This window comes from Aquila chrysaetos, chromosome 9 (genome assembly GCF_900496995.4).
Source record: "Aquila chrysaetos chrysaetos chromosome 9, bAquChr1.4, whole genome shotgun sequence".
Lineage (NCBI taxonomy): Eukaryota > Metazoa > Chordata > Aves > Accipitriformes > Accipitridae > Aquila > Aquila chrysaetos.
This window is the reverse complement of record NC_044012.1, coordinates 4,385,120-4,409,662: the sequence shown is the minus strand read 5'-3', so window position 1 is coordinate 4,409,662 and position 24,543 is coordinate 4,385,120. Positions and strand designations below refer to the sequence as shown.

Here is a 24,543-nt window from a genome sequence, read left to right as displayed (position 1 = left end):
TGGCATCAGGGACTTGCCACTGCTAACATGGCATCACTGCCACTGATGACCAGCTGCTGTATAAAAATGTGTCTGCTCCCAAGGGAATAACAGGCAGTGAACGTACCCTGTCCTTTAACCATCACTGTTGCAAAATCTACCATGAACAGAAGTTAAGTCAAGCCTTTCTCTGCTTGGAAGATATGTATAGTAGATTCCCGTAACAGGTTACCAGCTTGGAGGATGGGATTTTCTTCTAATAATGTATACAAAAAAAGTGTATCCAATGACATAATTTCATTCTAGGAGAAAGGCTAATTGGACACTTAGAGCTTTCTTCACTTCTGTTTTCATACATGAGCAGGACCTCTATCACTTTCAATTCTTCTGTATAATTCTTTTCTTGAAACAGGACTGGAATTTGACCAGACACGGAATAAATCAGAAATTACAAAACACCATGAAATTCTGTTAAGATGGTCCTTCTGCTGTGGTGATACTGTTATCAAGGAGGACTGTTAAATGAAGAAAGGTACATGCTCAAATACACAAGATATGATTTATTGAGAAAGTACATTTTATTGGTTGACAGGTCACACCTACCTCTTTATTAAAAAAACTCTTTATCAACTTAAAAAAATTACCAGAGCCAAAGTATAATATACATATTTGGAAACTTCTCAACTGATGCCTAAATATCAGTCTCTCTTATTCCCCTCTCCTATTTGAACACTTCCTTTTTGCTTATTATATTTCAGCAGACAAAAGTGCAAATATAATACTACATACCTGCTGCACTGAGAGATCCTGATTTTTCAAACACATTAATGCAAGGCTTTTCCATGCTCCAGCAAAGCAAGGGTTCAGTGACATTTTTAGTGGGTTTGAAAAAGGAAAATGCCAAGAGCTTTTACATGAGAGTTTTTGAGGGTGAAAAAGACAGATATTATTGAAATGAAATTGTACATTACTGTTTTGCTAATATATTTGACCAAAAATTTACCTTCATTCAGTACTTCTTTCCAGGTACTTTGGTACTGAACAATCTATAGTAGTATTATGACAAAGAAGAGCAGCTCCTTTCCAAGTTTATACAGGTATTATAATATAATAATATATTGATTATATTTATTATAATATAATAATGGTAAAGGTCAAGTATTTTCCGTTCAAGTTACCACTGAGTTGTAAATGATTTAGAGAATTTTACTCACCCTTTAATACATCCCTCCAAATCATTTGCACAAAACAGATGTCTAGAACTCACAGTGACTCAATCACAGCCAATCAGGTTTTGAATATATGGCAATGTAAGCAAGACAACTAATAATCCAGATAACTTTGCATCGTATTTTGCTGAGTAAATTTGTTTTACAAGGGACATTCTCATTTAAATACAGACACTGAAAAATATTACAACTCTTTATGGGTGAGGAACACTTGTTCTTAAGTTTTTGTAATATTTTAAAGCTTGCTGTTTTGCTGGAATTGAGACACCAAGGAAAGAACCTGCTCTGAGGCTTTAATTTGTTTAGTCCCCAGGTATGCTGCACTATTGCTAGCTGTATCCTCTAAGAAATATCGGTAGTTTACCATCATGCCACAAGAAGCAGCAATGCCCCGAGGGCTTGTGTCCGCCATCCAGTTTATCCGCCACATCACAGAACCATTCTGAAGATGAAAATTTGCTACTGGATTAAGAGCATAGCCACGATGTTTCTCTCCATACAAATACCAGGCACAGAGTCTCATAAATGGTAAATGAAACACTTTAACTAATTTTTCTGATCTCACCCACTCATTGTTATTTAAGAGTTTCTTTAGTGTTTCAGTAGTAGAGTCTCCTGTGATCTCAGAGATTTCTTGCCATTCTGATTCTGTAAAAAGTTCATTTTTTTCCAGTTCTTTTGTTTGTGGGGAGAGGAGACCAACAAGCCATTTTGTGAATCCTGGGATAGGTGAAAGAGTAGAAAAAGCTTTTATCTGAGGAAGTTCTTTCTGCAGACAAAAGGAGAGAAAAAAAATTCATGAGTTTTGCCATGATTGACAACGAGAAGTTTGAGTGAAAGAACAACTGATACCCTTTACTTGATGTCAAGCAAAGACTAGGGATTCTGAGAATTAACTGATACACATAGACAAAAAAAGAAATAAAAAAATCACCCTGCCAGTAATAGGTGCACTTGGAGCACAAAGAAAATTTTAACCCTGAATTACAGTCCACACTCACAATCTATATAAAAGTACTTATGCAGTACTTACCAACACTACGTTCTGGTATATCATTTTATAGGCAGAAATAAAAAAATACAATCGCATGCCATAAAGAAGTTATTCTGAGGAATAATTTTTTTAAAAAAATAAACATCCAAGTTTTCAAAACCTTTTAAATATAATTTATTTTTCATATGTAACTTACTTTTTTTTTTTTTTTTTAAAATCAAGGGCAGTTAATTATTTTAGTCTATTGTAAAATCAGGAGAGGTAAGATTTCTAGATTTTAGTGGACAGAAGTATTTCCTGAAGTTATAAAAGAGGTTCTTTATACAGGCCAGCTACTTTTCATGCTATTCCCAAACTATAAACTACATTGATAAAATAGCAAGATAAGAAATACATACTTGCAGTAAAAAAATTAATCACACAGTTTAATACTTGCTTTAACAAAATAAAACTTCTCTACTCCTGCTAATTTATGAGTAAAAACTGTTAACTATGTAATCATGTAAACCAAAACATACATAAGGAAAACCATGTGTTAGTTTTGGGGCATGCCAATGTGAAGAATAGGGAAGGCTGTTAAACTCACTGTCACTTGGAATTAACAAAAATTACATCAGTCAACCCTGCTGAAGGAGTAGGGGGGCAAGGAACAGAGGGAAGACTGAGCTGAACTGAAACCACCACAGTGTTGTTTTAATTATTGTTCATATAGGAAGAAGCGGTGAGAATCAAGACATTTATCAACATTACAGAAGCATCGTAATGTCACAAGAAAATTGCCTTTAAATGACTACAAAATGCATTTTTTTCTACTTTGAGTGTTACCGAGATAACCATTAAAAAGTCATCATCGCTCAGATACTATCTTACACTAGCAAATGTTAATGGAACGCGTGCTGCTAGGTTGTTTGAATTGCACCTGCACTGCTGCATCCTCAGGTACCGCTGTGCTCCATACAACGCTGCCATCTGCATTCTGTTTCAGGAGGATGCAGAAGCCAGGGAACGCAGGCCTGGCATACCTCTGTTACAGACTGGAGCCAAGAACCATTTCCAATAACTTGGATAACTGGAATAATATTCAGCTGGTTATTTACAACATCTTTTTCCTTCCCACACAGAGCTTCCCAAATAGCTTACTGCTGTTCTGCTGGCTTCCGTCACTACGATACACCAGCCAGCTCCAATCTACCACCTCTTCAGTTTTGTGACTTATAACCGCAAAAACTGGATAACCTCACTTGCTCCCCTCATCTGAAGTTCTCTTGAGTGTTACACAGATACATAAGCCAAAGAATTCTTCTTTTGGGACCAGACAGGGACAAGAGAGGCAGACCAAGTTACAAAGAAATACCCCATTTCATCTCCTTAGAGAACTGGATAAAAGAAAAAAGCAATTTATTTTATAAAAACACTCATTTCTGTATCTTACTGAACAAAACAACCATTTTTGTAATCAGAGCACCCAGGAGATCCTGACTGTGTCATATTCTCAACTGCTATAGCTACCATGGTCAGATAGTGCAATACTAGTAAAGCATTGATCTCCTGTGACTTTTTCAAGTCTCCACTAAAGGACATGATGATATTTTATTTTAAGAGTAATTCTGAAGCATAAGTCTGTAACAAGATCTGTGAAATACAACTATCAGATTTCATCGCATATGCATTTCATAAAAGAAAAAATACTCTTTGTAAATCTATGGAAAGAGATGTCCGTGGAAGGCAATTTCTGCTGCTATCTTAGCACCTCTTTGTACAATTTTACAGAATACAGCATTTATAAAACAAAATAGTTTATTAGGGTTGTGCTTTTACTGCGGACCATGGCTACAAGAGGCATGGATACAGAAAATATGTTTTAATTAAAAGAATGTTTCTTGGAGTAGACAGTTCAGCCTTTTTATGAAAGTTTCCCCTGTGCTTTTGAAAAAGAGAGCAATGACCACAGTAAATTAAAAAAAAAATATTTCGGGGTAGAAAAAGGGCAAAAATGAGAACAGAGCAAAGCAACTCTACAGACTTTAGAAATCCTTTCCTTCCCAGTGCCATGCTAAATACTTGCCCATGGATATAAAGCTATTTATCCACAAACCAATTCAAAATAACTTCTGAAATTTGAATACAGAATCAAATGCACTCACTAAACTTCCTTTGGTCACCTTTCATCTGCCTCCTTGTAGTGTTTCTCAGTCAAGGAGTATATTTCATCATGGCATGCAGAATCCAGTTTTCTTTAAAGCAGCAGGATCTTAATTAGTGTGGCAGAGTTATACTCAGATGCCCCCTTGTCAGCCACACTTTGCTTGATTCAACACTGGCTCCCACCAAAGACAACACTACTTGCACAAAACCACAGAACCCCTGGAGAAGGAGGAGGGAGAAAGATTGCACGGAAGTGAATTTTTAAAGGCCACTGGAAAAATACTTCAAGATACTTCTTCCTGGAGAAAAAGCTGATAACTTTCAGTTTTGTCAAGATGGGAACGAGCAGCATCACTTGCTACCTTCATTTCTCCATCAGCGCACTGAAAGCTGACCAGTGGTGACTCTATTGTGACCAGCCGTAGCTTAGCTGCTGAGACAGTCTGCTGTTAAGTCATTTGAGTTTTTGCATGTCAGCTCTTACTGCAGTTAGATGAATTTCTGCCCAGAAGGGAGGGCCACAACTCCCTTCTGAAGATTCAATGACCGAGTGCTCTTCTGCCTGTCCACACAATAATGATGGATGACAACTCAGCAACTGTCTATGATGTGATAGACCTGCCAACGAACCTTAAGGTACAGAAAGACAAACCTGTAATCTATAATGAGAAGTACCCTTTTCACGTCAGCATCCTTAAGCAGCAGCAAGTTTCCCCCAAAAGAGACTGGATTTCAAAATGGGGTTTCATTCTTCTAGGTCTTCATTCCTGTTGTGCTTTAAAGTTCCTCTTTAGTCCATAACACAGAGAACACAAGAGACAGGGATAAATCGGTAAAAGTTTTCAAATTAATGACCTATCATTGAGAAATCCTAGATGTGCTCCTAGAGGGATTACAGATGTTACTATTGTGCAGTGGGGGTGAAAAAGAAGAGAAAGAAAGAAAAAAAAAAAAGAGAAAAAGGTTGTTAGAGGCTATTTTCCTCTAGGTAGGGATTCAAAGAATACAGGATGTGTTTCTTTTTGACCTGAAGATAGGACTACATTCCTTACAGGTTTTCCTTTTTTCTAACTGTATTACTCATCCTATAAAAGACAGTGCCTTTGAAAACATATTGCTTAGGTCTCTTTCATGAATTCTTCACAGGTATTTGGGGCTAAAACCTGAGAGTGGAAGAAGGAAGATAATGCTGAAATTTGAGAAGCAGAAACTCTTCTTTCTGGTAAAACGAAAAACTGGTTGGACCAAGAGAAAAGGCTGCTTACCACAAAGTCAAATCTGGAAGTCTTCTAAACCATCTCTGTTAAGCAAGCACAGTGTTTGAAAATACTATTTTGCTACTGAACAGAGCTAACAATCAGGGCTTTTCACACAGGAGCTGAGCCATGCCCATTGCTTCCTAGGTTAATAATTCCAATCTCATCTCCCAGCTTGCAAAGCCAAGAGGGTACCTAAGCACCATCCACAATGACAGAAGCGAGAATGAATGACTTCTTCCCATATTTGTGTATTAATAATAACCACTGCAAAGTTCCTAATTAAGTAACTGACATTTTGCTTCCTTGTGATGTTGACTGCACTTTGTTTATCATTCACTTTCAGGAGTGACCTGTTCACTAAGCCCAACGCAAGATATTTATCTGCAAGTTAGTAGCTCCTACTCTATTAATAAATACAAAATGGGAAATTGTGCATATTTTTTACTTCTTAGGACAGATAAGACATGGGAAAGTGACCCCATTTTGAAACTACAGTACAGACTACTACATATCTGATAAATGCTTGAGTTTAGGAGCTTATCTGAGGCGGCCATTTCTTGTAAAAAAATAAGTAGATGCAGCAAAGTATGCACATTTATGTTGCTGCTAAATTGATGTGCTAGTTTCTAAGGCTATTGGTGGAGATCCATTAATGTTTATTTTCTTGTCAGAAACCCATGCACCATTAGGAAACAGCTGCTCATTTTGTTTTGGGGTAGATTTCTGGGTTTGGTTGTCTCTTAGGGTTTGGGTTTGGGTTTTTTTTTTCATTGCAGAAGAGTGCAGATTTCTTCTATTATCCATATCTCCTCTGAAACTGTCTTGCACTCTGAAAGCTGTAGTCCAAGGTCACATTTTTCATCAATGAAAGCAAAGCCTGTTTTGGAAATTATGATCTCCCCAGGTCACCTAGATCAAATTAAGGTAGCAATTATCAACAGCCCAACCAGAAAGCTAAAATCTGCCACCAATTGTTAAGCATTCTATTGAGTCACATAGTAGCTATCACTTTTCTCCCCCAAATGCCACAGGCTATAAAATTCTAAGCAGTTTTCTCAAAGGCTTCACCACAGTTATCTGTGTCTGTCATCTGCAGACCGAATTGCTATGATGTACCTTCTGTGGAGCTACAGACCATTTAGAGTGGCTATAAACACATTCTGAATTAAATGTCTGTCTAATGAGAAATCTATCTGTCTATGCATTCACCAGCACCTACCAGCTTGCTAGAAATGCATCTGCCTGCTTTTTTCTAGCACCCTATTTGGGGTTTCTTTGTTTTCTTACTAGTTGTCTGAAATCGTTTCAAAATGCAATTCATTTCTGGGAACAACACAAGTTTAAATTTAAGAAATACATGAGATTATTTCTGTTGTCTGCTCCCTGCTTTATATACATTAATATAACCAAGAGACTACACAGAATACATAGGTAGCCTATTCTCAGATTCGTACAGGCAGACCTGGGACCAAAGTGGTATCAGTGGACTAATGAATTCATCCCACTGCTTACCCAAAATAATCCAAACAGGATATGCTCAGATAACAATAGAAGCCTGTTTACAAATACGTTCTATATTATTTGTGTAGCAAACTTTTGTCAAGCGACTACCAAAAAAAGAAAAATCTCCTATTTAGAGCAGCACACTATCTCCCAGGATGCCCTTTGTATGCGACACAAGCTACACCCCTAAGGTCCTATTCTGATCTCCATTATATCCCTCCCCTTTACCCAATTATGTTACAATACCTGTGGCAAATGCCAAATCATAATGTCTAGGTAGAGATTAAGGATTCAAACTGCTAACTGTGCACATATAAAGAGATGAAACTGAGGACCCATTTCTGTGACTCAACTTCATACATCCTCCATCTGCTTAAATTAGTAAAAGACTCAAAAGCAGGGGCCATTAACTTCTATGCAGTGCCTCAAACTAACAGTGCTTAACATTGAGGGTTGTAATCTTCGCCAGAGCCTCTACTGCTGCAGTTTTCCTAACAGTCCTAATAAAAACCCATTTGCAAGAAATACTTTCATGAAGGAATCTGTACTTGGCATTCTTTGAAGGTGAGAACTGCTGTCCTACACATGTTCATGTCTAGCAGTGCATGTGATCAGTTCAGGCAAATTAGCAAGAAGATTTCTAAAAAATTAAGCTCTGTCTTAATTGTCCATTAATGAGATTTTAAGGAATCTGGTACTAACTGAATTTACAGACATAACTTTATAGTGTAGATACCTGCTAGATCAATGTTTCAGTACAGTTTTAAAAATCTTGCCAAATAAAGGCTTCAATGGTGGAAAAAAATGAGTGGCTATTAGCCTATTTCTAACTTAGTGCATGTCTTTTTCTGATCTAATGATATACATTCATGACAGGTCCAATTTGGAGTTTTCCTTACGAAGAATGACAGCTGAGAATTCAGTTTTGAGGTTACAATGGCACTTACAAGCAGAAGTGTCAGAGCAGGTTAAGTTAAGGCAAACTCAGATAAAGGATTTTTACGAGAGGATAAAAAAAGTTTTAAAGAGTTTGCAGTGCCTTGGGAGAATACAAATCAAATAATGTTCTGCAGATCAAACATATGTCCACAAAAGTTAACTCAAACAAATGGCAAGTTATAAAACTGTATTAATCATCAACAATTCAAATATAATGAAAAACAAAATCCTCAACCCCTTCAAATGGTCTCTTCCCAAAGCATTTTATTATCAGTTAAGTTAAAGCGAGTCTCAACTTATGTAACCTGGAACACTTGGTGATTTAGCAGCACTTTAAATAAAGATTTATTGTACAGCCATACAAAGATTGTATAAAAAAATCCTCTTCCTACTGGAGACCTCAACTATCCATTTTTACGAAGGCTGCTGGAAGCCTGCTTAATGAGATGTAATTTTTGACCCAAGATTTTTTTGCTGAGGCTATACTGTTTCAGCTACTGTCACCAAGTCAACTCAGCACTACTGCTATACCATTTGTCCCTTTTAAAGTAAGTGACTATAATGCTGCTCCAAAGAATTATGTCCAATCTGAACACAGACAACCTTGGGAAGTCCTTTGCTTACACCTGACCAGAGAGAAAGAGAACACATGTACAATTAATGCACTGAAGTAGGACTTCCATATTTTGGGAGACAGGTAAAACAGGCTGCCAAGAGTATTACTCATCATATGCCCTGCCTTTGCCCTGAAAAATCTAACTTTGTAGAAATTTCACAGTGTAAGTATTCTGAAGCTGAAATACTGTGCTGGTTTTGGCTGGGATAGAGTTAGTTTTCTTCACAGTAGCTAGTATGGGGCTATGGTTTGGATTTGTGCTGAAAACCTTATTGATAATACAGGGATGTTTTCATTATTGCTGAGCAGTGCTCACACAGAGCCAAGGCCTTTTCTGTTTCTCGCCTCACCCCACCAGCGAGTAGACTGGGGGGCACAAGAAGTTGGGGGGGGACACAGCCGGGACAACTGACCCCAACTGACCCAAGGGATATCCCAGACCGTACGACGTCATGCTCAGCATAGAAAGCTGGGGGAAGAGGAAGGAAGGGGGGGACGTTCGGAGTGATGGCATTTGTCTTCCCAAGTAACTGTTAGGTGTGATGGAGCCCTGCTTTCCTGGAGATGGCTGAACACCTGCCTGCCCATGCGAAGTGGTGAATGAATTCCTTGTTTTGCTTTGCTTGAGTGCGCAGCTTTTGCTTTACCCATTAAACTGTCTTCATCTCAGCCCACAAGTTTTCTCACTTCCACTCTTCTGATTCCCTCCTCCATCTCAACCAGGGGGAACAAATGAGCGGCTGTGTGGTACTTAGTTGCTGGCTAGGGTTAAACCACGAGAAATACACAGGGCTTCTCTCCACTGAAACGTAAAGACCCCTGAGATGGAAGTCACAACATTTACAACAAAAGCTGAATGAGCAGGCATTACAGAAGTGCATCAAATAATTCTGATAACAACAGTATGATGATTCAGCGTCACTTCACAGATGCAAAATACATAATGGGAGATGGCTCTTGCAGAATTCAAGACAACAAATTCAAGAACAATACTTTGGAATGAAAAGGAAGAAAGCATGACGGAGTGGGAAGAAAGTGGGAAGAAGAGAAAAGAAATAAATATTAACAACATCAAAGAGTGGAAGAAAAACTATTCGAGAACTACATCCATCACGGATAAACACTCCTGGATTATCCTTTACATCTTTTTTAGCCCTACAATGGTACCCCAACAAGGTTTATCAACAAGAAAAGGAATGGTGTAGACAATACATGGAGGTGGTTGTACCTTTAATATATATAGATAGATAGAGAATAAAATATACATAGGCAGTTCAAGTTTTGCTACAACTCCATAGTCAAGTAAGCGCGTGTCCAATTCACCATATAAAACCTTACTAATAACAGCACATTTTTCGTAATATCTTAGAGCAGTGTACGAACTTTAAGTAGGGAGGAAGACCTCCATCTTTGGCACTGTATGGAAAGCACTTAGCTGTCAATATCAAGTAAGTTATTTAAGCTTGAGGCGATAATTTTATGATTAGAACGTATTTAAAGGCATCTCAGCCAAGTGTTTCCTATTCATCGTGTATTTGATGAACACTGAAGGGCTGGATTTTACAACATTGAAACTTCATTGTAAGTATAAATAAGAAACACATTCTTCTGCTGGACACATCAAATTTTAGAAATTGCACATAGGTTATCTAAGTATGGTCTGTCTATTTTCCTTTATAACTCATAACTTTTCTAGTGTTGTAAGCAATTTAGTGATGGACAAATATGTTGTCAATAGGATTATTTTATGAGAGCAACCCAATTATCCAGAAATTATTTTTCAGATGTGGAAGCAGATAACTGCATGAATTTATTCCAATTTCCCCTCAGTCAAGATCAGACAGATGGCACAGCCTAATTACACCTGGACTACTGCACTTCAGACAATTAATCTAAAAGCCATTCCGAAAGCAACAAGCAACAAAACTCAGCCAAAATATCCATTAAAAATAAAATAAAATAAAAAACTTCAGGGCAGCCAGCTATGATTCAGTAGTTGACTAATCAATCATTTTGTAGTAGTAAGAAATTTGGTGCATCCAATTTTAAGTTATTTTTGCAAGTAGAACTGAAGTTCTAAATCACAGACAATTTTCCAGACATCGTTACTAATCCAGGTGTTGGAACAATGAATATAAACACAAGTAGTGATCATTACTTTTAAGTGAGAGCTTTGTTAATAATTTAAGTAGCAAAGACTACTAAATAAAATAATGTACTCAACACAGGAATGTGACTGTCTCTTTCACACCACTCCGTGTATAAATTAATGAATTTTCATTCCTTTCTCCAGTTGCTTGGAAGAAGGTTCTACAAGAAGAAGTCCTAAAACTATCAACAATAATCCCATAGCATGCAATGATATTATATAAATTCATAGAACTGACTTCCATAAAGCAACTGATTCCTGTGACTTTCAAATGTTAAAGACATCTTCTTTACTATACTGCAAGAAATGCTCGGGCAAAGAATTTTTTTTTTTTTTTTTAAATTGACATATTCAAGGCAAGCATGCAAACTGCATACATAACCAGTGGCAATTCAATATAACAAACAAGAAAACGAATTAATTAATGTAAAGGAATTATCTTTGTTCCTGGAGCAGCCGTAAGATTTTGAAAAAGGAACAGGCAGGTATATTCAAGAGAGAAAATGTTGATCAGGGGCCTGGAAGGAAGCCTGTTAGCATGCATTAACAATGCCCCACCCACTCAACTGAGAGACAGTAGTGAATTATATAATACACTACATTGCAAAATACTAGCTATATTAAAGGCAGCTTCAATAGAACTGTACTAATTTAACTTTCAGGCAACCTATACACATGATTAGGCAAACACAAATAATTCATGCAGTACATGTCAACTATGTAATACTATCTACATCTGGCAGACATTAACCAATAGCAGAAAACGGTCTTCCAACTTTTTGCACATCTTCAAAGGTTGAACTGGTAAGAAGCTACGAGTGTAAGGGAAGACCTAGCAGCTCCTTGCCTTGAGCAATGACACAAAATGGAACCTAAAATAGCAATGTAAGGGGAGCACATTTGCCAAACAGCATTTTAAGTACACCCTGCCACACCAACCTGCAGCTCTTTTACAACCCGCTTGATGAGGTAAGTCCCAAGTTCCACACCTTGCAATCCCTGCTGAGTCAAACTGATTGAGTAGAAAATTGCTGTTGTAATTTTGTCTGTATCTTCTGTTTCTAAAGGCGGCACTTCTTTCACTATGGCCTGGGAAAATAAGGATAAAGAAAAAGTAGTAGTTATTATCACCATTATGGGGGAGGTGGCCTTTCTTTTTAACTTTCAGATGTGTTAACACTTTTTCCCACTGTTTTATTCACTACCCTCTGTGAAAAATAACAAAAATCTGATCAAAAAGTAGAAAGAAGAGCTGCTTATCCATTAGCAAGTGCAGGAAATAATTGTAACGTGGTTTACAATTTTCAGAAGTAATCAAAACCACTCTGAAGTTTTAATCTCATTTGCTATCTTTTCTTATATATTTCTTATCTTTTCTTTTTCTTCTTGCACTTGAGCAAAACCCCAGAATTTCAACTTACATAATACAGGTGATACACAGATATCCCTGCAATTTTTAAGTGCCAGTTCTCTCATCTCTTAAAAAAATGAAAAACACAAATATTCCCAAATTATAAGGAATTACAGATTTTAAAATAAGTACATTGCAATTTGAGCACTTTGCTGCATGCTAAATGCATCAGTGACTGTACCTGGATGCTGCTGGAGATATCACTGGTTAGTGCAACATGCAAGACTATCAACGGTTCTCCTGGGATTGCACAGTGAGAAAAAAAGTAGCATCTTCTATATGACCCAACTCGACGCTTCATATCAACCCAGTTTCTAACAGGATGCACAGCTTCAGAACTCAATAAAAAAATAAAAAGGGTAAAATTATTTTTTTTTCATTTGAAAATAGAGGTCAGCTGCCAATCTTACAAGCTCAGTACTTTTCCCATTGGTGTCAGTGACAAAACTCTCCAATCAAAAAAGGAGAATCAGGCTGCAAGTGAAAAAAATAAAATTCATCAACAAACTGTGACAAAGCAGATAGTAAAGGCATACTGCATAGCCGCTCTTTCTAGTTTTCTTTGGGATATACTTATTACATATCTGAGATTTCACTTGCATTTTCTGTTCAGTATCGGATATCCAATTCAGACGACTAAGTCATTGAATGAGTCTGAACACACCTCTAAGGAATTAGTTTTCCCAAGCTACAAAGTAGTTTGTTAGCACTCACACAGCCATATCTTCAACCAATCATTCAAAATACATTTTCTCTATTGCATATTGAAAGTCTAGTGTGTTTGCCAAAATACCTTGAAGATTAACTAAAATATTACTCATTATTTTTATTTTGAAAATTTAGCTTGTACAAGATCTCTTTTCTTTGCCTTATCAACATTTAAGTCATGTACTTTCAGAACTCTCTGGAGATTTCTTTTTTCCAAGCTTTTTATATGACAAAATGCCACACAACATAACCTTGATTTAGTCATCCTCAACTTCATCACTACAACTCTGAATTTGACAGAAATTCAGAAATAAGTGTTGTAGATTTTAAGGAATGTTTATAAAAAACAAGGTGCTCTCTTCACGTATAGTTTACAAGTTATTTCTGTGCATCTCACCAGTGCCAGCCAGGAAAGGGAGCCTCACTACCTTAGAAGTAAAACATGCTCTTAAGTGTTGGGCACCCCATGCTGCATCAGACTTAAATACTTATTCTCCACCCACACTGCTGGTGTAGACTGAGGGGAGAAGAAGGTGGCAGTGGTGATGGAGGCAGCAGCAGCAGCAGCACCTGTAGGAGGAAAGGGAGTGCAAGAAGGCAGTGCTGCAAGAATCTGGGTTTGTAGGAAAAGTAACAGCAGCACCTCTGGGAATGCGGGAAGAGTAACTGAGAAGGTTGGGAGAAGAGACAGCAGTCTACAAGTGCAGTATGGGAGCTAAAGGATCAAATTATGGGACAAATGATCCCCTTTACCATTTACTTAATTCAGGTTTTAAAGTGTGCTTTTTAGCGTGTTAAAAGCAACTGTTCTTTAATTATACTTTGCCTATGGTTCAGTATTGAAAAGCATCTTGAAAATAGTGGATCTGTGCAGTCACAAGCATTTCATCACCTTTTCATCAACGAGCGTTAGCAACTTTGAGCACTTACTCACTAATTTTCTGGAGTACTTCACAAGGTGATTGCCAAGTGACCCGTTCCAAGTTCAGGAATCCTGTTGAGAACCACTCCGAAAGCATGTTCTTTAGAACTCCATTCATTTCCTGCAAACAGAAGAAAGATGGACTTATCTGCTAAATATGCTAGGTAGAACATACAAATGTGAGTAAAGATAGCCTTCATCATTTCAAACTACAACACTAGGAAGTTCAAGGAAACTAACGCATCTGTTTGAGAAGATTAACCACATAACAGTACAGCTTTCCTCACGCAGGACTAAAACAATGAAAATGTTTAAAGATACTGTCTATAGTAAACTGCAGACAGGCAAATGGAAGATAATGCAGAACAATGTAGATGAAAAGCAGACAATAAGTAGAAGTATTTAAGCAGTCTTGACAATAAGGCCACAGCTGCACAGGTGCTCAGACTTAAATACCATGAAAAAAAATTATGGGAAATTTGATGAAAATAAGGACTTGAATTTCACTATAGTTTTCTACATCTGAATCTCTTCTGGCCATTCAGCAGTTCATGCCTTAGGAAGACTATTAGTACTAGCTTATTAATACAAGAAAGCAACTCACCAAATTAAAATTTTCCAGGTCCTTACCATATTTTATTAGTCATCTCTACTATATTAAACATTTTTTCTACTGCTCTTTATGAGAAAGATACAGAACAGCTATTTACTCCTGTACATTCTGCACCATGATTAACACATGGAACTTTCTACTTTTGATAGATCTCCAAGGCACATAACATATCTACTGAAAGTGACTGGAACCCAAACAGGCACATTTAAGCATCAGTAAACTACAAAAATGCTTCAGTTTGGACTTTAGCATGGATTGTACAACTCGGCACAAGAGCTGCACATGCCCACTCAGGATGATAAATTAGAAAATTAGTGTCTTTCAACAGGATGCAGATAGGCTTTATAGAATTTTTCTTCTCTATAAGTATGAAAATTTTTGAGCCAGAAAAACAAAAGCAGCAGCATAAGACTACAGAGCTCAAAAATCACAACAGATTTGGAACAGTACAATACAGAATTAAAGCCAGCTATAATATCAAATACTTCCAGAAACATTCATTGTAATAATGAATTTTATATTCCCTACTAATTTCCTGCTGCCTATATTATTAAAGATTTTCCTGTCTAAAATTCTTTGGGTTTAGAAAGTATTCTTGAACTCAGCACAGCATGAATATCCCTTAAAGAGATTCTAGAGCTTATTTTTCTTTCTTACATTTGCTTCGTACATGGGTCACAGTGTGATACCAGCACCAACTTACCAAAAGCTTGATCAGAAACATAGGCTTACCTGAAACTAACTTAATAACCATTTATTTAAAAACAAAAACTCTCCACCTTCTATTCAGACCTTTATTAAATAGCCACTGCTGTACATAAGAGACAAAAATCATGCCGCAAGGTACTTTAGCTTGCTACATTTAAGCAAAACAACAGAAAAAAGATATAAATCTATCCAGAAAACACTTACTACTTAAAACATTTGTCCAAAAGTCAGATGTAGTCTCAGGACTGTCATAAAAAGGCAAAAATATTTCCTATTGTAACCTAACAAAGATGAAAGTTGTAGAGGCACTTGTCAAGAGACACACATCAAAGAAGGTTCCTGTTGGCCAAAGTAACTGCCAGAAGTATTCCAAGATTGAAAAAAAAGGGCAGTTTTATTCTTTAATTCATCATACTAGTAAAACTAAAATTTTGAAACTCTGACTATGCTTGCAGCCAACTGTGATCAGATACTTCAGTCTATACCAATCCACCCAAATTTAGAATTAAATTAACTCCTCCCATAACAACTCCTAGAGTAAAGTTGATGGTAATGACCACAGTCATGGAGTTTGCAAGGTAAATTCATAACAAATCCTGGCTCTTTTCCATACCTAAAGCGCAAAATTAAATTTTCCTTCAGTTTCCATTTTTCCTAACTACTCCTACACTTACTAAGTTGTGCTAGTGAAATATATAGGCAGGTTTTTGTTTGGCATCTATCTTTGTTTATGCAGAAATGGCTACTACAGAAACATTCTAGGAGAAAACAGCCACTCATCTACATAGAACAATTCCGTCATGTGTGAAAACAGTATGCTATCTTTCTATATTTTTTTCAGTAGCATCCTCCAATATATAAGAAAAGAGCAGCTTACTTATTGAAGCATAAATTGACATATACTTCAAATAGTGAAAATGTCAATTGCATCGTTCCAAATACAGGGAGTATCCATGAACTCTCCCACGAGGTCAACTCTCCCAAGATTTGTAAACTATTTTTTTGTTGGTCTTTCTCAGTAGAGGTCTCTTTCAGTTATATAATAATCAGTGCTGAAAGTCTTCTGCCAAATTGTACTTCCACCTGCACTTGTACTACAAGGCTGAACAAAGCCTGCATATGCTAGTAAAAAAAAAGGTTTTAAATTAATATGAAACTGAAATAATAACAACAAAAAAAAAATCCACCTTAAGTACATTTATAGGGTAAGCAATCTCCGCTGGAAAACAATGGAAGACACATAATGCATGGCACCAGCATAAACAGAAACCTCTGAAAAAAATACACATATGTGACTATCTGAAACAAGTACCGCTGAAGAACTGAGAGAAATAAAGGATCACATTAAATGAAATCCACCCTAGGAATGGACAGTCTTCACAATTTTTCACTGATGCTTTGATTAAAATTTTCCTGCCTTCTCTGTCTCAAGATAATGCTATCCTACACAACAGTAGCTGGGGGAGGGGGAAGAAGTAACATAAGAGATGACGTTAAAAAGGACCAGATTACGTATGTCAAAACTTTGCAGCTAGGATAGTTAAGAGGGACATAAGCAGTACACCTTCCCCTGCCTAATAAATGGATCTATTGCACATTTATAGCAAGTTTGACGACTTGGAGGGCTTACCAGACACGTATGTTAAACCTGTGCTGCCTTACTACCTCAAAAGAGCAGACTATTTCTGTAATAGGACATTACTGTGAAAAATGCATAATTACCGTTGGCTCTGGGCATCTCAACACTTGAAGCACTCTGACAACACATCAGTCAAGTGTATTTAGAGTAACTGTAATCTATACTGGCAAAACTGGTTTTGCTGAGGCTTCTGGGCTAGCGGATTAAAGAGAAAACAGCAGGTAAAACAAGCTGTACCAAAGAGCCCAGAACTGTCCCCATAACCGCATCTACAAAAAGGGCTCTTTCTGGCACAGCTAAGTCATGCAGGAATTGCAACTCCTGGGCAGTACAACTGAGCAGGTACTGGCCTGCAACCTCAACAAGGCTTGCATCAGCAACAGTTTTATTGGGAAAAGCTGAATTTTAGTTCAAGTACTCTCTCATACACAGATTGGGTTTTTTTTTTTTCCTCCCCCAATACATTTTTCCTCTTGGACTGTAGAGGTCTAAGTGTCCTAAATAAGTATATTCTGACTGTTTTGCTTATTCTGGCTTTAAGGTACTTCCCTTGTGAATCCTTTTCTGCACAGCTCCGAAGTTTTTAGAAAATAACCATAAATCATTTTGGTCAAATATCCCTTGGTGTAGTGAAAGTCTCCAAATATTTCAGGATTGTTTGTTTTCTTTTCTTTTGTAAGGGCACACTGTAAACCAGAAATATAAGCTAGAATTGTCAGATCTGGGGTCAAACTAACAGGTTCCTATGGCTCTCTTGTCATCCATCTGCTTTTTGGAACACCATTTCAAGCCACAGTCTAGCAGCTAGGAGGGAAAACTGCTGATGGCTGCACTCCTTGCTACTCATTATTTTGAACACACTGCTCTGCATCTATTGGCAGTAACATGGCTCATATGGCAACGAGTGACTTGGGAGAAAGCCAGTGATACTACACAGAAACTGGTAAAAGTGGAAAACATAGGAATCGTGCATTTTGCTTCTTTGAAGCACCTACAGGTTTAGCAAGCATGCTCCATACGATGGGACATAATGATGCCCAACCGAACCGAAGGCTACTTTTCAAGATGCAGAACGCTTTATAGAGCTACTTTAGGTCCAAGATACAGCTGTATAAAAGCAGTGCAATTGTCACCAAAGAAGAAAGTGAAGCAGATGTGCTTTCAGTAATGATTTTGGAAGAAAGAAATATTGTTCATGGGGAATTATAACTCAATTCAAATAATCTGTCAGTCGTAAATAATAATGCTTTATAATACAACAGGGCAGCATATAGGCCAAAGAATTAGCATAGTTCCAGCTGGAAGTGACCTACAACAATAATCTAGTCCAACTGCAGTTATGAATGTTGACAAAATTTCTTAGTGCAGAAAGACATAAAACACTTTATACTATCCAAAGCTGTGTTTGATTGGAGTCATCTGTGCAAAATTCTGAGTTGTGTTTAATATCCTAGTATACGCTAAGTTTCTGAAAGGCTTGACTTCAACAATGACAGTCTAAAGTTAGGTTCTATATTTTGTAAATTTAGTGGCAATTCTTACTTTCATTTCAGAGGCCTTTCTAGTCATAAAATTACATCTCCAACATTTCATTAAAAAGAAAAAAAAAGCACACATTTATTATTCAGCATCCCAACTTTAAATTTTAGCAACAAGACATACTCAAATTAGTATTTAAAATTACCAGCTATACTTCAGTTTCTATTAGCTGAGTATAATAAATTGTGATTTTTTTTTTTTTTTTTCATTCCATGTTCTTGCTACAGGACAGCAAACTACAGGCTTTTTCATCTTCACATCAGGTCCCTATTTATTGGGCAACAAATGGGAAAACTCTTATGAAAAACTTAAATTAATTTTTTTAATTAAGAAAAACTGCGTCTCCGAAGAGGGAACTATTTCAATTTACCTCTCAAACTACTAAAAAATAAAATACCCCTTACAATGAAAATTCATACGCAGATATGTACAGATAAACATAATATGAAACAGCATTAAGTAACACTCCATGCATATCAAACAGATGCCTCAGTTATTCTTAGTTGCTGGTTAGATATCTGACAGGGCTACAAGAGGAGTATTCTGCCAGCCCCACAACAGTCAAGTTTTTCTGTGGCTTTGGAATGTTTGAAGTTTTTAACCTGATATGCTTCATTTGGGTATACTGACTTATAGACCTACTCTGATATTGCCAAGTGTTTAAAGGTGTCTCTGTTTTTGCTTTGGCTTTTTGGTTTTTTTTTGTTTGTTTTTTTTTTTTTTTTCACAAATTAGCTTCAAAATATACATACAGGATACCCCTGGTGAGATACTGAAAAATATACCCATCAGCAAAACAGGATTCAACAGAGTGACACAAATAAAAGGGGACTGGTTTTCTGATTTTTTATTGCTAATAGTAACTAGTGCAGTGGTAATGGTAGTGCTGAAAACTTCCCCGGCTCTTGTATTTTATATTGTTTTATGTCTTATTCCTAAAAAAGCCCCACATTTTTATTTCACTTCCCCCCCCCCCATTTTTGCCCATTTAGACAACGAGTAAAGTGTGCACAAGCATTTTCAAGTGACTTAATCACCTGTATATGTTATTTTACTGTAATCTGTTGAACAAACACAAAATAGAAATGCTTCATCAACCAATATCTAACAGTCCAAGCTGCTTCTGTGTTGATATGTTTTGAGGAAATACAAAAATATTTTATATTTACAACACAGCAGTGGGTAATTCTTGTTTCAATAGGTCTTTCAAAATGCAAAGTAAAAACTAAGGACTGTCTAAGAAATATTTTAGACAGTTTGGGCAAAACCAAAATCCCAGTAGGCCATGTAATGCATTCTGTAATTTCACTCCAGCATCAGGAAGATCCATTTAATTTTATTTCCACATTTCCTTGTCAGTGCAGATACAAACACACAAAAGTTATAAAATCCTTGTTGCACATTTGTCTTGATGTATGTTAGAATTTAAATCATATCTACAATAATGAAATGGCTATACAGGACTTTTGATAGGTAAATACCAAACACTTTTTTCATAGAAAAACCTTTAACTTTCATTTGCTTCTCTAGTTAAGGGCTTCTTAGCTCTTTAAAGCAAACTGTTTTGATATTCAGGTTCTCCATATAGCCACTGTTTCACCTGTGTGAACAGATATTCTAACTCATTGATGGATCCTCATCAATGAGACCACAGCTCTTTCAAGGCAGTACAACTGGGTGAAATAAATATATCCTTCTGTGGAGGTATGTAGGTAAGACATCTATTACCACAAATATTTCCCCTCCCCAAAAAGCCACATACAGTCTACACACAAAATATTCTCCCTTAAAACCTGTTCTACCATTTCCAATTCCTCTACTAAAATTTAAAACCATTTTCCCCAATTATACAAAGGTCAGTGTTCAAATCTGTGAGAAAGCTTTAAGAAAAAAAATAATCCAAGGAAAAGTCCAACTTTAGGTGCTTACTGTGTTTAGAAGTGGCTGCTATGAGGGGAAAAATACCCCAAACAATATGGTATTTCTTTTTTTCTAGTAGACAAATATAAAAACAAGAAGATTACAGATACACTCCAACTACTGCTTAATTATGGAAGCAGGTTTATTTATAAATCAATTTGACAAAAATGCTTTTTCATTATCTTTTGCCAGCAACTTGAACCTTGCACTGACTTTTTCTAAATCATATGGAAAGATGAAGAATATTTTAAAAGCAATAGTTGAATGATTTGCTACCTGAAATAATAATGTTGTGAATTTTTCACCAGAATCCATATTTCAAATGCTGAAACTGAATAAGCAAGCAAAATATAAAAAAAATCTCAAAAGGAAAATGCTGGCACAGAAAAAGAAGTACTGCAGGTGAGAGGGTTCTGAACAGGAAGAGGAAGAACTACACTCAGGAAACAGATTTTCAGCAAATTTCACTCTGTGCATTGCAAGAGCTCATCAGAAATTCAACTCATTTATAAAGACAGTGGAAACGTGCATGTCCTTTGATGGAAGGAAGGAACAGAACACATGAAAAGAACATAAGAGAGAGAGGAAAAAAAAATCAAACAGCATCATGGAAAAGAATTACGCCCAGCTTTACTGTAATTTAACTTTTCAAACAACGTATTATGTGCCAGTATCTTTTTTTTGAAATGGCTGTCTTAGCATTATCCATGAGGCTTAAGATAGTAATAATTGATTCATATATTTAATAGAAAAGAAAACCCACCTCTGGGACAGATTATGAAGAAAAATTTCTCTTCACCATATGTCCTGCATGTATTTTTGGCGGACTCTTTGGAAAAAAGGGCTGTATAGCTTCAAAAATACAGTTTACCACTAAATTTTTGCCATCTGATTATCAAGAAACTTGTGTCAAGAGTATTCATCATCTTTCACACATCCACAGACAGACATTTACTATGTCATAACAACTTGTCACTGAGGATACCTATAATTTTTCTGTCTTGCTCTAGGTGATGATTCTGCCTTCTAATAACTAACTTAAATATAAACTAAACTTTATTTGCAGCATGTTCCTTCTCTTTGCACAATCCGTCATTTTAAGTATTTCCAATGCGCTGTTCAGGGTTTATATTCAAGATCTACAGAATTCTTCCAGGAAGGTAGCCACCATTCTTCTCAATTTCTTATAAGTCAGCTTTTTAAACTCAATTTGCCTTACATTAGATCCTGACAGCCAGGGCACTATGACTTCTGATTTAATGGACACTGCTAAAATAGTTCTGCAACTTCAGCTTTCAGAATCTTTCTAATAATGAGACACGTTTTGGGGTGCAGTGCAACTAGGCACATGTCACACAGTACATCAAATCAGACTAAGTTAGCCATTCGCATTTCTTCATTTACTTTAAACATCAATTCAGCTTAAGAGGTGATTTATGAGAGACAACTGAGGGCACTATGAAGATGTGCAGTATTGTCTTCAGTTACTCCCAAGTATACACCAGTTTGCAGCGCATCATCTATTTAGTTAATGATTCAGGAACAGTGAAACTAATGGAGAAACAATCACCTGGTAATTTTAATCTTCTTGTTTTAAAATAATACCTTAAGGAATTCAAGCAAACAAGAATTCATCATATGCAATAGTGAATCCTGATGTGTTAACATCCATCCCAAGTTCCAGAGCTTTTCTATACCTTTTTTCATCTCTTTCCTGCAGTTAGGGAAACCAGCAAAGAACCATTCTGAAATTGTCCACTACACAATCACAAAATATATGTTGTATCACAAGAACAGTTCTCTACTCAAGACTCAAATTCTTTAATAAAAAGAAAAAAAAACCTTTTAACAACCCCCCTCACCCCCCTCCAAACCTATAACCTGAATATTCTGCCATATAGTTTTCTCTGTTCTTGACATTTAGCCTCAGAACAGGTACTACAGTATCTCACACCTATGGCTTAAGGTATCAAATCAAATACACATGCCCTCACACCACTTCCTTGCAAACCACTTACACCAGCTAGTGATCAGCTCCATTGCAGAGACTGTCAAGACTTCCTGCAGGTTGGTACTCCCTTGGGTGCTCGTATTCTGACACTTACTTGCAACAGAAGCAAATGGATTTTAAAGGCCGAGCAAGACACTTATTTCAGAAGCAAGACATAACACCTTTCCCAGACAGACAAGCTAGCAAGAACACTGTCATGGCACATAGTTCTAGGTCTTGGTTGCTGTGGAAAGGTGAGAATGACCTAAATGAAACTCCAAACTGAAAAGAAACAGTATCCAGAGTAAATTCTTACAGCCAATGCGGTTACGAACAAAAACCAATGCAAACCAGTTCAAGCTTAATCTTTCCGCTTATGTGCTGTTTATCACCAACTCACATTTTTAGAATGTATCACATTTGAAAAATAAAACTGATCAACAAGTGCAAAAAAGACTACAAGAACAGATATGCAGAACTAAGCCCAGTCATATGATGAACCCAAACATTTAAAAAAATATTTTGAGAAGACATAACAGAATGCTTACAACAGCCCTTTTATTGAAGCTTTAGTTTTGCAGACAGTATTTTCCTACTTTCAAATGGGTTTAGTATGTTTCTGAACATACTGTATTATTTGACGCATGTACATTCAGCTGTTATACACATTTCTAGCCTGCTAATTTTGCAAATTCAGTCTGCTTTTACAGACGATCCAACTGGATGTGGAATCTTACCAAGGCTGTTGCTACTTCAGTTATGTGATGACCCTGGTTAATTGACAGCACTGACAAAACATCCTTTTCTTGTCAAACTTAATTTGGATCTGAACATCGACAAACAAGTCATGGTCAGTGCATCTGACCAACTTGCCGTCTTTCTTCATTGCCTTCCAGGAAGTCCTGTCACCTCCTGCCGCTGTCATCTGCTACATCATTCCTTCCTCCACAACCATGTCACCTCGCTGCACCACGTAGCCACTGGGGATGTTCCACCTCACCTCTTTTCTATACACTACTGAGCTAAGTCATGACAACTCCTTTCTCCAGTTGATACTCTTCATCATTAGCGCGACACGGCTGCTACGTCACTTGTGGCCCTATATCGGACTCAGGAGTCACACCACTACACGTCACTCCTGCAGCGAGCTCCCGACGCAGCTTGGCAGCCCCAACATTGGCTGCATTTCGCCACGCTGCGTCAGCGTGGCAATTCCTCCGCTGCCCTAACGCCTGCCCTTCGCAGCCCGCAGCCCAGCCTCCCTCTCCCACTTCACTGTGGCAAGCCTGTTGCTTCACACCACGGGCCGCTCCCTTCCTGAGCTGTCAGCAAAGCCATCTCCCACTGCTGCCATGGCCTATGGGAAGGGATTCACTCGTGATCCACCGTGGAGACCCCGACAGCAAATGGGGCTCATGGGACGCTCTCCAGCCCAACGTGGAGGGGCTCCACGAGTAGCAAGCCCCCAAACCGCATCCCCACGGAGCCACCCACCCCCAGCCCAGCCCTCACCTTGACATGAGGCCCGTCCACCGCCTTGGTCGCCAGCCCCTCCACCAGGTCGCCCCTCAGCTCCACCAGGAAGCGCAGCCCGCCCTCCAGGCGGCCCAGGTGCTGGAAGAGACCCCGGTACTGGGGGTTGAGGTAGTAGCGGAGCCGGTCCTCGGCCTGCAGCAGGGCCCCCGGCTCCCTCTGCTGCTCCCGGGCCTGCAGCACCTTGGCGCTGAACTCCGCCACCCGGCCGTGGTCCACGCCGAAATCGCGGGCCAAGCGGGTGAGGAGCTCGGCCCTGGGCTGCCCGGCCCCCAGGGCGCGGTAGTAGCGCACGAACTCCGCGCCGCGCAGCTCCGCCGGGGGCGGCGCCTTCTCCTTGGTCTCGTAGGGCGGCAGCGGCGGTACGGAGCGACTCAGCAGCTCCTCCATGCCAGTCACGGAGGCGGTGCTGGAGCCCGCCGGGCCCCGGCGCAGGCCGGCCGCCACCGAGACGCGACGCAACCCCCGCGGCGCCGCCCAGGGCCCACGCAGGAGGGGCCGCGGGCTGAGACACGGGCCCAGGCGGCTCATTCCGCCCCTCACCTCTTGCGACAGCCGCGCAACACCCTCCGCCAGGGCCAGGCCGCAGCACCGCCTTCGAGCCCGCGGCGGGCGGGCTGATTGGCTGGCATCACGGACTGCCAGCGCTCCTCGCCAATCGAAAGCGAGGAGAGTGTGGCGGGGTTAGGGGGGGTGTCGGCCGCCATCTTGAGCGTGGCGCGCAGCGAACGGGTCCCTGTGCCTCCA

General features: G+C 38.5%; 1 protein-coding gene across 2 annotated transcripts; it reads right to left on the bottom strand.

Annotated features, from left to right (window-relative positions):
- Positions 1-524: 524 nt before the first annotated feature.
- Positions 525-24,398, bottom strand: MLYCD (malonyl-CoA decarboxylase). 2 transcript variants are annotated; one of them, XM_030025502.2, is made up of 6 exons: positions 24,288-24,398; positions 23,776-24,257; positions 13,863-13,975; positions 12,406-12,562; positions 11,753-11,902; positions 525-1,977 (listed from the first exon to the last, which is right to left on the bottom strand). In XM_030025502.2, the coding sequence occupies exons 1-6, from the start codon at positions 24,325-24,327 to the stop codon at positions 1,444-1,446; spliced, it is 1,476 nt and encodes a 491-aa protein (XP_029881362.1). In that variant the 5' UTR covers positions 24,328-24,398; the 3' UTR covers positions 525-1,443. The 2 variants fall into 2 exon arrangements, with proteins under 2 accessions (XP_029881362.1, XP_029881361.1); XM_030025501.2 differs by having other exon boundaries at positions 23,776-24,357.
- Between the last annotated feature and the right edge of the window lie 145 nt (positions 24,399-24,543).

What these genes read in the sequence shown, in the direction of transcription:
- MLYCD (XM_030025501.2), bottom strand. Translation starts at nt 24,327, where the DNA reads ATGAGCCGCCTGGGCCCGTGTCTCAGCCCGCGGCCCCTCCTGCGTGGG. An exon ending in GTACTCCAGAAAATTAGTGA is followed by an intron (nt 12,563 to 13,862) that starts GTAAGTGCTCAA and finishes TTTTTTATTGAG; the next exon opens with TTCTGAAGCTGTGCATCCTG. An exon ending in GGGTTGTAAAAGAGCTGCAG is followed by an intron (nt 1,978 to 11,752) that starts GTTGGTGTGGCA and finishes TTTTGTCTGCAG; the next exon opens with AAAGAACTTCCTCAGATAAA.